The sequence below is a fragment of the Pseudoliparis swirei genome, chromosome 12 (genome assembly GCF_029220125.1).
Source record: "Pseudoliparis swirei isolate HS2019 ecotype Mariana Trench chromosome 12, NWPU_hadal_v1, whole genome shotgun sequence".
NCBI classification, from domain to species: domain Eukaryota; kingdom Metazoa; phylum Chordata; class Actinopteri; order Perciformes; family Liparidae; genus Pseudoliparis; species Pseudoliparis swirei.
This window is the reverse complement of record NC_079399.1, coordinates 8,623,910-8,640,555: the sequence shown is the minus strand read 5'-3', so window position 1 is coordinate 8,640,555 and position 16,646 is coordinate 8,623,910. Positions and strand designations below refer to the sequence as shown.

Here is a 16,646-nt window from a genome sequence, read left to right as displayed (position 1 = left end):
ATTCACAAAAAGAAGCATGTTTTATTCAGACAAGATAAGTCACAAAAGCTCTGCCTGTTCTAATTCACTAAGAACAGTGCATGCAATATTTTTGTTTATTTTATGTATACTTCGTTATACTATCTGCTTTTTTCATGCCATCATCCTCTTCTTGCCTCTCACTGATGTCACATGTTCAAGAAGCTCCCTTTATGAACCACTATTCTCACTTTTTTCGAAGTAAAAATGTCTTTCATCGTCTCCGGCCTCTTTGAACACGCTGTCTAAAGGCAAAGGCTTGGAGCACTTCAGTATTTCAGTCTGAGGTCTGGACCGTGCTCGCTGCTCTCTGTGTGTTTTATTGAAGAGCAGTCAGCTCTTCTGACGGAAAATTCAGAAGTCTGTAGAATTTCTGACTGCAGAAGAGGATCTCATTGAAATATGTTTTTGGAGGTGATCTCTTTTTTTATTTCGAGACAATAATAATGTTGCGTCTACTAGCTTGGTTTACATTATATAAACCACTAAATGTTTTAATATTTATTAGTTGCGTAGCGTTTTATTTCCTTCTTGCTACAGTTACAGCTGAAAGGATTAGTTGATCAACAGAAAAGAAGCAAAGCCAGAGAGACGGACTCTGCTGTTAAGTCTCCTGCTGTTGGAGCCTCTGGCTGCTGGAACCAGAAATCTTTTCAAACCGTGTCTGCAAAAGGCCTTTTGCGTAACTTGTTTCTTTAATATTATGTAACGTTTTTGAAACTTCTTTTTCTGGATGTATTTTTCTGCACCTATTGTCTTAAGTGCTATTTAATCGAGTATCTCTACCATAAATATCCACGACACCGCGTGGGATCTCATCCAAACTACCATTTAGATGTAGGTACCACTGATGCTAAAATTAAGATTCCTTTACAAAATTGTCATTTCAATTTTCTTTTTTCCTCGCGAGTACAAACTTTCAGCGGTGTTAAATAATATAGATGCACCCATGAAGCACTTTCTGTTTAAAATGTTTAAAAACCCTTCTGCATCATCGGTCACCGCTCCGATTTCAGTGTGTTGTTGACCAATTCTTGTGTATGTGTGTGTAGGTGGGGAATCAGCGCGTGGAGCTCACGCTGTCAGAGCTGCAGGAGATGGCCACGCGGCAGCAGCAGCAGATCGAGGCTCAGCAGCAGATGCTCGTCGCAAAGGTAAAGTCTTGTCTTCATTATTTTATCTTAATATGAATCATTTCCCTGAATATTATAATGGTCCTTCATTCAAAGTATCCTTCTTACTATACATATAATTCTGAAGCACTATCTCATAATTAAGTAAGAAATTGGCATTCCTCGGACCTAAATGTCATGTTCTTTGGGGGCCCACACAATATTGTTGCCTTTCAAGAGCTTTTCTGTGTTGGACGACGTAGACGAGACAGTTATGTGTGCAGTGACTTGGCTGAGGGACGTGGCCGCCTATCCTTTGACACCCGACCAATCAAAGCGTGCCGTCTCTCACATTTTGCGTCGCGTACAGAGATCTTTATCTGAAGGGAGTTCCGTACACATCCACGAAACGTTCTGTTAAAGAGAAAATGCCCTCCTGGTTGCACTGCTCTGATCCATAGAGGCCCATCGTGACCTGAAACTGGGGCAAACCGTTATGTAACAAATGAGATGGGCGGCAGAATGAGTCACTGTGCTAGTATTGTCCAGTTTGTCAGAATCCATACTGCCGTCCTGATTGAAACTTGTGCACAAACATTGCAGTGTTTACTCGGGCATGTACATTATGATCCTTCACACAACCAGTCTACCAGGATTTCAGTGCACCAACTAAGTCTGACCAGCGTGCTTGTGGTGTTGTGATCAGTCAAGATCAGTCATGCAAGATGAAGCCCACTGTAGACCCGCAGATAGAAATACTTATTTATTGCCTTTGTTGTGGCGTCTGAAAAGTAGGCCCACATGAAGCCCTGCAGTCATTTGGAAACCTGGGCCTGTCATTTCCTATTTTAGGAGCTAAACTGGAGCAGTTCTCAGTTGGATGGAGAGAAGAAGTCATCCGACCCATACTTCCGACAGTCTTGACACAGCACAGCATTTCATTTAGTGCATACACAAGGAGGATTTTGCCTAGTTTGATATCTTTAAGCTTTGGGTTGGTGCTGGCTGGTTTTAATATTAAGGACGATGCAGTATGACATAATTGTTGCACATTGTGTTTTTCTGTTGCCGATTTAAAATGCCTAACTCTCTGTCTGGTCCTCTGAAGGAGCAACGTTTGCGTTACCTGAAGCAGCAGGAGCGGCGACAGCAGCAAACCGTTTCAGAGAGCGAAAAACTGCAGAAGCTGAAGGAGCGCGTGGAGAGCCAGGAGGCCAAGCTCAAGAAGATTCGGACGATGAGAGGCCAGGTGGACTACAGCAAGGTCATCAATGTCAACCTGTGTATGTATACTCTTCATATACACATCATGTACTAACTACTAATGTCCCATAGAGTTGTATACATGTTTGATCAGGCCACCACAGATATAAAACATGTTCTGTATGAAGTGACGTTATTCTTTTGATATCACATTTGAGTATATTCACATTTAGAGCTACTGAAGGACGTTTGAGCAAACTTCGAAGAAGCCGGCGGTTGCGATTGAGCCGATTTCTTTATTTCTCACATCCTAGCGACGGAGATTGAGCAAGTCAGCAGCCTGTTCCAGGAGAAACAGGCCGAGTTACAGTCAGCGGTGCTGAAGGTCGAGCAGCTCAGCCTGCAGCTGGAGGACCTGCGGAAGGGGAAGCTCAACGGCATCCAGACCGTCCTGGGGGGCCAAGTCACCGGCGCTGCTGCCCTGGAGCTCCGTAAACTCTACCAGGAGCTTCAGGTACTGCGTAGGAGAAACAAGCGCAACATGTAGTGAACTGGATCATGTTGACTTCCCCGTGTCTACCGGCGTCGTGAGTGTGAACGTGTGTTTGCATCCCCGCGTATCGCCCACAGATCCGGAACAAGCTGAACCAGGAGCAAAACGGCAAGCTGAAGCAACAAAAGGATCTTCTCAACAAGCGCAACATGGAGGTCACGCTCATGGACAAGCGCATCAGCGAGCTGCGGGAACGCCTCTTCAAGAAAAAAGCTGAGGCACGTCAAAAAGAAAACCTTCCTGTAAGACTAAGAGCGCTCAACACATTATTTTCATTCAGACTCTTTTTGTGGAAATGCTTCTGACAGAAGTCCCTTGTCCCTGTAAGAACTCAGTCGAGACAATGCAGATCTTCAATATACCAGCGAAACACTAAATTATGATTATTTTATTATAGTCTTTGTGGGAACTTGCTCATGTCCCTTTTGGAGCTCTTTAAGCCATCTGCAATAAGGACATTTTAAGAACTAATTACATAAATAATAATATAAATAATAATAATTTGTCGTGACTTTCAAACGTGAAATAGTTTTGAATATATTACGTTTCGCCTTTCCATCTTTGATGTTTCCCTTGTCAGCACAACTTAATATTTTACTCTTTTCTGACTCTTATAGCTTAACAGAACCAACGGGCCTCCCTCTCCACAGCCAGCTCCTGGTACTCTGGGCCGTGTTGCTGCTGTTGGGCCGTACATCCAGGTTCCTGTACCGGGTCGACAGGAAGGAGGCTACACCATACCACCTGATCCCCTGAAGCCTCAGACTCTGGGCGTCAATAACCAAGCTAACCATGGCCGCACCAAGTCAGGTTGGATGAAACTCATAATATTTTAATAGCAGTGTAGATCCCCCCCCCCCCCCCAAATAAATGCATCTCACTTTAAAACACAACTGTAGTAGTGGAAGCCAGCTGATACACTGTCTGCAGTTTTAATTGAAGATTTAAGTTCCTTTCATTTTGTTTCTCCTAACGAAGAAAGCCGTGTCTGGATTCAGTTACAGAATAGCTTGGATACATGTAGTTCTAGCGGCCCTCTTAAGACACATCTAACACATCTTGCATGTCTATATTCCTCCCGGGCTCCAACTGTTACTGTTCTTTCCTACCTGACTTCTCAGTTATTTCTCTGCCTGCATTTTATTTCTGTGATTTCATTTTCCTTCCTCTAACCTCTCTCTGCCCGTGTTGTGTATACTGGGGTTCCTTCCCTCTTCTGTCCTCCTCTCTCATGTGTCGGTGGCGTCCTCTCTTTGTCATGTATCTGTCTCACTGGGTGGTGGGGTGGGGGGGGCAACTCTTTCTGGGGCAGACGGTGTGCGCAAGCCTCCCGGCCCTTGGAAGGTGTCTGATTTAGACATCGTTGTGGACCCGGTGGCCCTTCCAGCATCACACCCGGGCACTGGAGCCTCCACTGGCTCTGACGGCACGTCCCGTGAGTGCACAGTGCTGTGTTAACGACGAGGGATGGCGCCTACTGAACCTTCTCGCTCGATTGTAACACGGGATCCTCAGCGTGTCCTGGAGGTTTTCACTCCAAACAAAATCGTTATCTTGGATCATAGTCAGTTCGATTGGCGACAAATTAAAGATGTTCAAAATAAGCTCTGCCCAATCACACCTTGAGCCCCGCTACAGTCTTATCAATAACGTTTTAATACTCCACAAAACAAATTCACTGTAAAAGCAGAAGAGATTTTCCCCACTAGATAACTCAAAGCTGACATGCACAGCTGGGGAGTCTGAGGAGGAGATGAGCATCTGTGCCTGGTTAACATGAACAATGGCTGACTGATGGAAGCATCCTTGTTCGTCATCATTTAGCTCTCCTGCCAGCCCTCTCTTCTAAACTGGCAGGAGCGCATGTTGACATGTCATTCGGAGTGCTTCCTCCGTTGATTGGCTAATGACGTCAAAGTAGTGGGGGGGGCCATCTTGAAACACATTGCTGCCAGAAATGTGACGCTCCGAATTGTAGCTGACATTATACTTCATATGAAGAAAGTGTCACAGACGAAGCGCTGCTGATCCCCGTCTGTGTTTGTACACTTCTGAGAAGGTTCAATGAGTTAAGTGCCTCGTACATTTACACACAAGATATTTGGGCTTTGTTCTCATTTCGTCGCCTCCCCAGCCTGCCATCACTTCACATTCTCATGACCACCGAGCTGAGAGAATCAATTTAGTGGTCAAACACTTAACATGCACAAGGAAATTAACTTGTGCATGTTAGATTGTCATCGGATTCACTTCGCAGCCATCACTCCTGATAATCTGTGAGGACCCACTTCAAGCTGTTTCCTTTTAGACTCTTGTCGTGTTGGTAGAACTGCTACATTATTAATGTGTTGATCTAAAAAGATTGGAAGCTGCTTTTTAAACAGATTTCCCAATCAGCCCCATTAATGTAGATCTACTGGATTGTTTGTTCATTTAAAGTTCCTGTGGATGCTAAAAAGCACATTTGAAATCTGAATGGCCATAATTGACCTTTTTGAGACTTGTTGGGTCTGTAAAGAGTTATTGTGATATTATACGATCACGTTCCTGTGGAATTGTGGCACAACTCTGGATGTTGTTTTTTTGTGTCTTCTTTATCTTTCTTCTTTCTTTTCAACCTATTCTTGCATCCTTTTTATCCTTGAAAATCCCTATATCTTTTTCAAGTACCGTATTTTCCGCACTATAGGGCGCACTGGATTATAAGGCGCACTGTCAATGAATGGTCTATTTTCCATCTTTTTTCATGTATATAGCGCACCGGACTATAAGGCGCATTAAGCGAAACAAAACAGTCAGCCAGTCAAATTTTATGAAACGTGTTCACAATAACTCAACATTGTTCAGTTATAACACGTAAAATACAACACAATACACTCACAACCGCAAGCGAGAACTACAGTGAAGGGTGACATCGTTCTGGTCCCTGTTTCCTCCACGGTGCGGTTCACGGGGGTATCAGAGGTGAGGGGAACCGTGTCCATGTTGGTGCCGTGCTCTGACCGGATCTTCTTTTCAGTGATCTGGTTTTTGCAGTATTACTCCGCGACGCTCCTAACTGCGGTAGCCGTGATGCTGCAAGCGGTGCGGCTTTGGAGTTTACCAAAGTCGTACTAAAACATGTTGACAGCGCGCCGTGAACCACACAAAATCGCTTCGAGGTCAGTAAGCACAAACAGAATTAATCCATATACAAGGCGCTCCGGATTATAAAGCGAACTGTTGTTTTTTGAGAAAATTAAAGGCTTTTAAGTGCGCCTTTTAGTGCGGAAAATACGGTAATCACCTTTGTCTTGGAGACAAACAGTATTTGCAGTCCTTGAATCTTGTACTAATTCACAATTTAGTTATTTAGTTACCCTTTACCAAATGTGATTAAATACAAGTACGCAGTAGCAAAATACTAATGCAGGTACATTCATTTCCATCATTGCTGTGAACTGAAGGCTCAGGATTGTTATCCTATTGATCAATAGCTCCTCTTGCAACACTTAGTGTGTGAAGTTTTTGATAAATTTCACTTTGAAAAGTGCTCGCCAGAAAACTCACCAAGTAGAAGAGTTCTGTCCGTGGAAGATTTCATATTTCCAAAGTGTGTATGTATTTCCAGCGTCGTAAGTAAATGGTACATTAATCCGTTCCCTTTACTTAAGGCAATGGTCGTTGTGGCGTTATAAGTAATCAAGCTTTTTGCAGAATTTTTGTAAATATATTTAGAGACCTGGTTTGATTCTCCCATTGTCTTTGCAAATGCATATAAATGATGCAAAACTAAAATCAACAAAAAGGCAACTATCAGTGTGTTTAAATATCTCTCAAAGGTGTCTGGTAATAGGATAGGCTTCTCAAAATCCTGAACCCTCCATTCAATACCAACCCTAGGTCAAAATGGTACAGAGATGTGTTCTGTGTGATTCAAATGTTACTCATGTTTTTGAAATACTATCACTCGTATTCCACTTCTTGTGGTTAATTACACAAAGTGACACATTTCAATCGGGGGAAAAAAAGAATAATGTTCCCATTTAGACCTCCATCTGGTGGACATGCTCTTCCACTACCCCGAGTTGTAGAACGGGCTTGTGCTTCTCATACCACCTCAGTCACTTGTTGGTCTTTTGCAACACACTTACTGTGTCCTGTTTGTTCCCCAGCTAATGATACAGGTTGGCCTACTTTAGGCAAGACCAACACATCTCTCAAGCCTCCTGAGAGACGAATCTCAGTGGCGGATAGTAAGGGCAAGACTCCTCCCTCAGGCTCCCCCGTCGCTCCAAGTGCCGAAAAGGTTCGTCCTCTTTCTTCTTTTATAGCTATTAACCTCCTGATGTATTCTATAAGAAACATGTTTGATGTGAGATGAACTGTCAAAGTGTCTTGATTAAATTAATTCAAATTTCACTGGACACATTTCTTTTTTTCCCATTGATGGTTATCTGCAATTTGATGCTTCGTCCCAGGTGCTCGACTCCAAAATGGCTGTGTCCTCCCCGGCCATATCCAAGCCACAGCCCCCTCCCTATGGCTCCCACCTCATCACCGCAAACTCGGCCAGCTCCTTGGATCGGCGCAGGGATGTACCTCCTCCTCGCCCGCTCCCGAACCCGCCAGCTCCTGCTTGGCCCCGCGTGCTCCCCGCCACAGGCTCCTCCTCCCAGCAGATCCAGCAGCGAATCTCGGTGCCGCCAAGTCCCACCTACCAGCCACATGCACCGCTTTTCCCTCCTGGGCTGAGCGAGCGACTGGATGCCCCGCCCGCTGTGGCAGTACGCCCGTTTATCCCGGACAGAGGGTCGCGGCCTCAGTCGCCCAGAAAGGGCCCCCCGACCATGAACTCCAGCTCCATCTATCACATGTACCTCCAGCAGGCAGCGCCAAAGAGCCAGCCACTCAAGCCGGCTCTCAAAGCAGGTAAGAGCTTTTAGGTGGCCTCGCGTATGAGGGGAGAAATCAAATGTGTTCATAATTTAATCGTTTGATCATGCATGTTCTGTGTTGTCTCTTTTAATATTGCTTCGACTAGCTAGATCCAGTTTTGTCTTCTTAGATAGAAATTAAATCAAAGGTTAATGAATGAATTAGTCTGTGAGATAGTGATGCACTGACATTGGTCTATTACTGACTCAAATAGCAATGCACTGACAATGAGGCTGATCTGTTATCAGATACCATTTATATTTTTGTATTTGTTACATTTAGTTTGAAAGAGTGAAGAAAACAGTCAAGCTTCATGTTGCCCTACACATAAAAGATGGATCTCTTTCTCTTCCACGCAATGAGGCATATGGCTTATTAATAACAAACTGGTATTATAATGATCTGTATCTGAGACTGAAAAAGACGGATCAATGCCTCCCTAGTAAGATTACTTAAACGTAGCTGTTAGTCAGATCGGTAGTCTGAAATGTAAACAAACTGAAATTAGTTTTGTGGTTAACAAAAAAAGAATTGCCATCAATTTTGACTTTTATTCATGTTTCTTAAACAAATGCTATACATTAACTTGTTTCAGCCTCAATTATAGCTCCTGTTCTTCTCTGATTGATGTAATTTAAAACTGAATACGTTTAGGTTTTGGACTGTTACGTTACCTTATGAAATAGTAATGGGCAATTTTAACTTTGACATTTCAGACCGCAGACTTTCTTTCGATAAATTAAAATAATGCCACACTCTCTGTTTGTCTCCAGTGTACGGGAAGCCTGTCTTCACCCCCAGCTCGACTCCCCCCTCGCCTCTGCCTTTCGTCCCGGCCGGAGGGGCCTTCCCATTGCTCCAAGGCCACCCGGGTGGTGACGACACTTTGGACGGAGAATTCGATGATCACTCAGCGCCTCCTCCCAGCGTGGAGAACATCCCACGACCACTCAGCCCCACTAAGCTCACACCCATGGTTCATTCCCCGCTGCGCTACCAAAGTGACGCCGATCTCGAGGCGCTCCGTAAAAAGCTGGCCAACGCGCCGAGACCGCTCAAGAAGCGCGGCTCCATCACAGAACCAGAGGGCCCCAGCGGACCTAACATCCAGAAACTGCTCTACCAGAGATTCAACACGCTAGCAGGAAGCATAGAGGGAAATGGAGTCAGCGGATCAGGAAGTGGCAAGGGTGCGGGTCATGGAATGCCATTTTACCAGCCAGCTAATCCTCCCGCATATCTGGGAGGCGACACAGACAATGGTAACCTCCCCTCTGAGGTGCCGCCACCACCGGGGGCAGAGCAGCCGGGCTCCGAGGCTCCATCCCCCTCTACTGGCGCTAATGACAACGAGTCGCTGCCCTCGCCACCGGAGCTCGACTATGCGGAAGCGGAGGACGACAACAATAACAACACGGGCAGCTCTGAGGCGTCGCTGCCCAGCCCCGTGCCGGAGGTGACCACTCCAGAAGAGAGCGGAATAGGGGTCTCACAGCCCCTGGTGAGAGATATACGCAAACACAAATATACTATTGCATTTAGAGGGAGATTTCAAATAAATAATGTACCTCATGTCTCCTTTGTGCACCTTCACAGGATAAGCGCACAAACCTGAAGAAGCCAAACTCTGAGCGCACTGGCCACGGCTTCAGGGTGAAGTTCAACCCTCTGGCGCTCCTGCTGGATGCCTCATTGGAGGGAGAGTTTGACCTCGTCCAGAGGATCATCTATGAGGTATGTCATGACTGTGTGAGTATGCTTTTGATTTATTTGCAATTGCACACACTTCGGGATCAGCACTCGTCTTTACCTCTGGGGCTTTCTTGTTTTCCAGGTGGAAAATGCCAGCACTGCCAATGACGAGGGCATCACACCCCTGCACAACGCCGTGTGCGCGGGACACCACCACATAGTCAAGTTCCTGCTGGACTTCGGTGTGAATGTCAACGCCGCAGACAGTGATGGATGGTGAGTGATGACACGCGTTAGTAAGAAGCGAGTTCAGGTGGAGTTTTCTGTTCTATCCATTTCCATTTCTATGTTGTTTATTTTCCTGTTTGCCTGCACAGGACTCCGCTTCACTGTGCCGCCTCCTGCAACAGTGTTCATCTCTGCAAGGTGTTGGTGGAGTCGGGGGCTGCCATCTTTGCCAGCACCATCAGTGATGTGGAGACTGCTGCAGATAAATGCGAGGAAATGGAAGAGGGTTTCATCCAGTGCTCCCAGTTTCTATACGGTGAGAAACAACCCGTCAGTCTTAAAAAGGACTAGTTGACTTCAAAGTTAGTTTTGGGTCATTGTCCTTCCATCGCTGTCCGCCCAAGATTCATGGAGATTTGTAAAAAAAACAAAAAACACGTAGCAAATCGACCTTAATACTAATCTTAATGTTTAACATTCTAAGATGAATGTGTCTATAAAGATACTGGTGTGATACTGATATTGTCTATATTGTTGACACTCTGATGCAGGTGTTCAGGAGAAGATGGGCGTAATGAACAAGGGGACGGTGTACGCTCTGTGGGATTATAAAACACAGAGCCAGGACGAGCTGGCGTTCGGCGAGGGGGACGCCATCACTATCCTGCGACGACAAGACGACAGTGAAACAGAATGGTGGTGGGCGCAACTGGAGGACAACGAGGGCTATGTGCCCCGCAACCTGCTGGGGGTAACGACTAAATATATTAATTGTCACATTTGGCCAGTTTCCATCTGCTCACCAGGAGGAATAGTTTAAACGGTCATGCTCCTATTTGTTTATTTGTTTATCCCTAAAGAGCTGAAAGCATTGGTGGTTGATTACCAATTAATTGCCAACTATTTAGATATCTTTGGTAATTTGTGATTTGAGTTTCATATCAAGCAAGGACCACATTTAGCTTGGAACAGTTTTTTAGCAAAACCTAACAGCAGGCTTAACAGCAGTGCTTCACTCTTAGGTTGAAGCTTTTAAGCCCGTTTAACCTCTGTGACCTCTGAGGAATTCATCTGCAGACTAACTGATGTTGAAAATAATCAAAGCAATCCTAAATTACTTGTTAAAGATATTTATCTATCGGCCTGACTGATTGACGGGCTGCATTTCTGCTTATATGTCATTGGTTGTTGCTATTCTCTGTTTAATTCAAAAGCATTTTGATTTGAGTCAGAGAGGTCAGAATAACAATGACCATTTCTGATGTTTCTGTTTGTTTTCTTTGCAGCTCTATCCCAGGATCAAGCCTCGTCAGCGTTCCCTGGCATAGTCTCTCACTCCACTGACCTCTGGCCATCAGCTGGACTAGTGACACAACCAAGAGCCGAGAACAAAGGGGCCTGGTGCTCTGTCTTCTCCCCGTGGCCATAGCCTCCCCCGACCGTGTGCTTCTCACAAAATCCTTTTTTCTCTGAAGCAGTGGGCACCAAACTCTGACACACATATTTACAAAAGCAAACACCGACCACTCCAAAGTCGAAAATCTCTCCAACCACTCCATCCTGATCCCTCTCTCTCTCTCTCTCTCCCTCCGTCCCACCTTTCACCCTTTCGCTCCGTCATCGTCCCACCTTGATTCACCCTGATTCAGTGTCACCGACTTGAAGAAGAAAACACTAACCCGTGTCTCAGTATTTCCTGCAGTGTTCACTCTTCTTCAGCCATGAGTTGTGTGGTGGCCCTGGTTGCACGACACTAAACGGTGACTCTCATGGTGAGGCGATGCTGATTTTTATTGGTGAAATTTACTTTGAGTTATGGTACGTTTTTATGCAAATTTGATTCACTTGCACAGAAAAAATGTGTTCGTCTAACCACCAAAGATGAATATAGAGTTGACGGCTACCCTCCAATCAGTAATTAACAGCTCCCGGGAGTTGGTTTAATATCCTTCTAGATATTGTCATGATTTAAAAAGAACAAAAAGAAATATTGTAAATCCTAAGTATTAACTACACGGGCCAGTCGGATCAAATCCAACATATTCAAGCAAAGATGAATATAGGTTGTCAGCTCACACATTGTCATGAACATCATTTGAAGACTTGTTTTTTCATTCAGCGTCCTCTGTTCAGAAACTGGATGCACGGTAATCCAGTTTTTCTGTTATTTTTGATTTCAAAATCTATTTAACTGTGTGAAAACACAGTTTGTATGTTTGCTACACTGGTGATCACTGCAATTAACAAATGCTGCAGTTTCCGAAAGATACTGTGATGGAAATAGGCAACGAACAGTATTTGACTTTACCAACAAAAGTTGATTGAGAAGCGGTTAATGCACAACAGCTGTAGAGTGTGTGTATATAAACGTACACATGTACAATATATCTTACTTAAGGTATTGCAACATTTAGGAATTGGGGGGGAAAGAAAGTCGTTTTATACTTTTAAATTCCCCAGTGGTGAGGTTGAAAAGAATCAACTCCACAGAGACGGAAAAATGCTAGTTATTGATGGTGTTATTGGGTCATTTCTGCTAATTTCAAGTCATTTACAGTATACAATACTCACTTCAAAAATAGATTGATTTTCTGACTTCTGGTACCTGATTAGATTTACAATTTCTAACCTGACAACATGGCAGAGAAGACCCTGAAAAGGAGAAATTGTAAAAGGTCCAGACACTGTGCCTCAGAAACACTGAACTCATCACCCAAACCATATTACAAACTTTATTTAACACATTAGACAAAGTGAACCCTCTATATCAATAACCTAGTTTTGGTCTCTGGTCATCTACTGTCGCAATTATTTTTCTGTGGCTGTGACAATCCCCACTTGAAACACTTAATCTCAGGACCACCATGGTGCTGCTGACACTGTTCCACCACTAAACTAGTGAGCAGCTTTCTATTTTATATCTCTACAAACAAATATCTCTGCAATGGGCAAAAATGAAGAGAAGGTTATTGTGTCTGAAATGTACATTTGCTTCAGACAATCCTGAATTCGCCCAGTTCTCTTCCTCCAGCTGCCCCTCTTTCAGGTATTCACCATTCCAGTTACACTCATACACCTGTTACATGTCATTGAACATTTAGAGTTCATCAACTTGTTCTGAACCTTGAGTGACTGAGTGTTGTGCCAAGGGTGCTCGTGGCCCAGGCTCTATCATGGCTTAACCTGTACATAGTGTGAGGAGACGTGCTAAATGTTTGCTGTATGGACAAGTGGGCTTTCTGTATAAACACTGTACTCAAAGATTGAATTATGTAAATGTGAATAATAAAACAGAAGCTCTGGCATGACTGATGTCTTTCAGTGTTGTATCAGCAAAACAATGCTGTGTTGCATTCTATGAATTGTGAAAATATTGTGAATGTTTCTTTTTCTATAATAACAGCCATGAATGATTTAGTGAGAAGCAGTTCTGTGTCTTCAGAAATTTGACTTGTGAAAAAAGAAAAAAGTATCCTGTAGTGCGCCTTGTAAATCAAGTGATCTAATTTGACCAAAAAACTGCTATAGAGAGGCTATATTACCTCAAGAGGTATAGTAAGTTAACCAAATTAAATAGGCGAGTTCAACGATATTTTAGTTGCTTTTAAATTAGATGAGGATTATTTAATCTTGTGTAACATATTGTTTTAACATAACACGCAAAGGCATTGGTTTTGGAAATGAACATTTTATGAATTCGATATATGGTAAGTAAAATCTCCAGTCAATGTGAACCTTGACTGGCACCTGACACCGTGTTGATGACGTTGTCGTTGGTTTTTAACCAATGGGAAAAGACTTCATATGAAATTGGACCAATCGGATTCGGTGAATCTTTCCCTCGCTTGAACACAAACAAACGTATGCAGAGCACAACCTCAGTCTAACGTAACCTTTATATCGTATAACCTCCATAAACAAGGTGAGTGTAGTTGTCATATGGAACCAGGTTGAAAAGTGCTCCGTGTGGCAGCTCACGTGCCTTATAGCGGATTTGACTTATTTCAATTCAATTCAATTCAGTTTATTTGTATAGCCCAATTTCACAAATTACAAATTTGTCTCAGAGTGCTTTACAATCTGTACACATAGACATCCCTGCCCCAAAACCTCACATCGGACCAGGAAAAACTCCCAAATAACCCTTCAGGGGTGGAAAAAAGGGAAGAAACCTTCAGGAGAGCAACAGAGGAGGATCCCTCTCCAGGATGGACAGATGCAATAGATGTAATGTGTACAGAAGGACAGATTTAGAGTTTAAATACATTCAATGAATGTGATTGAGTGTATGAATAGTTCATAGTAGGCATATTCCACGATGGAGACCTCCACGATCCATCAGGCAGATGGCGGTGGGGAGGAGGAGTGGGCGGAGTCTCAACAGTGGGCGGAGTCTCAACAGGACAGTGGCGTAGTCAGGAGCAGGAATTCCACGACCCAGACCTCGATGATCCATCAGCAGATAGGATGTCTCATAGGGTCCGATGACCCCATGAGACGTGAAGTCAAAAGGACTCCGGGGAGAAAGCAGAGTGAGTAACGTGTGATTGAGAGATGAAAATTCATCCTTAAGGAGAGAAAAAAGAGGAGATAGGTACTCAGTGCATCCTAAACGTCCCCCGGCAGCTATAAGCCTATAGCAGCATATCAAGGGGCTGGACCAGGGCAAACCTGATTCAGCCCTAACTATAAGCTCTGTCAAAGAGGAACGTCTTAAGTCTACTCTTAAACGAGGTGACTGTGTCTGCCTCCCGGACTGAAATTGGAAGCTGGTTCCATAAAAGAGGAGCTTGATAAGTGCTCAATTAAGGAAAGACAGTCGTTGGTACTTGAGTTTGGAGAGTCAAATCCTTGAGTTGTTGGGATTAAACTTCCTCAGATGAGGTGCGAACTGGGACCTACCGACAGCTGTTCCATCCTGAACAACTGATCACTGGCAAGGAGGATGCAGCCAACAACTATGCCCGAGGACACTACACCATTGGGAAAGAGATCATTGACATGGTGCTGGACAGGATGCGCAAACTGGTGGGTTCCTTCCTAATAAGACTGGGAGCCGGTGATACAATATGCTGAAAAGAAGTTCAAATAATGTACATGCAAAATGTCAACAGCTGTGAATCAATTTACAACTCAAATTAGGGAGTTTACCTTTGTGCCACCAGAGGGCACCACATCATATTACTTGAAGTAATAATAACTATCGCTACTCCTTTTAAGTATAGTCTTGTTATGCAGATCGTTTTCCTTTTTAGGTTTTATAGTTTTTCAGACCTGTCCCTGAGATTGTTGCCTATAGCCCAGTGCATTGGAGATGAATGAGACTTTAGGTTTCACAGCAATGAAAATAAAATTGTGCAAAATGTCAGGCTTTCCTGAAACGATGCCCTTGTTACTATTATCATGCAACAAGTCATCATATTTCACAGGGTCTCGGATATTAGTGGAACTTTTTCTCATTTACAAGTTTACAGAAAAGTGTGTGGATTGTTCAGAGTAATGTTGATAATGCGTCTAGGAAGACATGTTGCAGTTTAACTTTGTACATATGGTTAAAGAAGCAGACTTTAATTTTGTAGCGTGGCTTGCTTACATATTTATAGTTAATTAAATCTGCCAACAGTGCTTGGCATATCACCTATATATCAAATATTAAAATGAAAACCATATTAATGTAAAATACATTTTTACTTTAAAGTAACATTGAAACTCTAAATTCATGATGACACCACACGCTATCTTAGTCATATATTTAAGCTTCATATCAAATTTAGGTTGTACTTTGGCTTTTCCTTTATACAGTGTCTGGTTAATGTGTGCATAGTCACAGTGTATTTGAACGTGCATAACTATCAAATAATTTACTCCTATAATATAACTACTAATATAGGAATTGTTCCACCATTAACAAATTCCCGTAATCTAAACTATATTTGCATTCTGTCTTCAGTCGGACCAGTGCAACGGTCTTCAGGGATTCCTGGTTTTCCACAGCTTCGGAGGCGGTACCGGCTCTGGTTTTACCTCCTTGCTGATGGAGCGTCTGTCTGTAGACTACGGCAAGAAGTCCAAGCTGGAGTTCGCCATCTACCCAGCTCCCCAGGTGTCCACAGCTGTGGTTGAGCCGTACAATGCCATCCTGACCACCCACACCACCCTGGAGCACTCTGACTGTGCCTTCATGGTGGATAACGAGGCCATCTACGATATTTGTCGCAGGAACCTGGACATTGAGCGTCCTTCTTACACCAACCTGAACAGGCTGGTGAGTCAGATTGTGTCCTCCATCACTGCATCCCTTCGTTTTGATGGTGCCCTCAACGTTGATCTTACAGAGTTCCAGACTAACTTGGTGCCGTATCCACTTTCCTTTGGCCACCTATGTCCCCGTCATCTCTGCAGAGAAGGCTTACCATGAGCAGTTAACGGTGTCAGAAATTACCAACGCCTGCTTTGAGCCCTCCAATCAAATGGTCAAATGTGACCCTCGCCACGGTAAATACATGGCCTGCTATCTTTTGTACCGTGGTGATGTGGTGCCTAAAGATGTTAATGCTGCCATTGCCACCATTAAGACCAAGCGCACCATCCAGTTTGTGGACTGGTGCCCCACTGGTTTCAAGGTTGGCATCAACTACCAGCCGCCCACTGTAGTCCCTGGTGGAGACCTGGCAAAGGTCCAGAGGGCTGTGTGCATGCTGAGCAACACCACTGCTCTTGCAGAGGCCTGGGCGCGGCTTGATCACAAGTTCGATCTGATGTACGCTAAGCGTGCTTTTGTTCACTGGTATGTAGGAGAGGGGATGGAAGAGGGAGAGTTCACTGAGGCCAGAGAAGACATGGCCGCTCTGGAGAAGGATTATGAGGAGGTTGGACGTAATACTGCTGACGGTGAGGGTGAAGAAGAGGGTGATGAGTATTAG

At 44.1% G+C, this 16,646-nt stretch overlaps 1 protein-coding gene and 1 pseudogene across 6 annotated transcripts in view; both read left to right on the top strand.

The window, feature by feature from the left end:
* ppp1r13bb (protein phosphatase 1, regulatory subunit 13Bb) overlaps positions 1-13,031 on the top strand; it is a 26,491-nt gene extending 13,460 nt beyond the window's left edge. The window contains exons 6-19 of one of the 6 annotated variants that reach the window (XM_056428022.1): positions 1,071-1,172; positions 2,239-2,413; positions 2,648-2,847; positions 2,964-3,104; positions 3,504-3,696; positions 4,199-4,321; positions 7,041-7,174; positions 7,347-7,797; positions 8,577-9,304; positions 9,400-9,537; positions 9,638-9,771; positions 9,873-10,039; positions 10,275-10,474; positions 11,010-13,031. In XM_056428022.1, coding sequence (XP_056283997.1) covers positions 1,071-1,172; positions 2,239-2,413; positions 2,648-2,847; positions 2,964-3,104; positions 3,504-3,696; positions 4,199-4,321; positions 7,041-7,174; positions 7,347-7,797; positions 8,577-9,304; positions 9,400-9,537; positions 9,638-9,771; positions 9,873-10,039; positions 10,275-10,474; positions 11,010-11,051 — 2,928 coding nt within the window. In that variant the 3' untranslated portion in view covers positions 11,052-13,031. Of the gene's footprint in view, positions 1-1,070; positions 1,173-2,238; positions 2,414-2,647; positions 2,848-2,963; positions 3,129-3,503; positions 3,697-4,198; positions 4,322-7,040; positions 7,175-7,346; positions 7,798-8,576; positions 9,305-9,399; positions 9,553-9,637; positions 9,772-9,872; positions 10,040-10,274; positions 10,475-11,009 lie in introns of all 6 variants that reach the window. The other 5 variants (XM_056428019.1, XM_056428018.1, XM_056428017.1 and 2 more) reach the window with 5 other exon arrangements.
* On the top strand, positions 12,361-16,646 carry LOC130203010 (tubulin alpha chain-like; annotated as a pseudogene).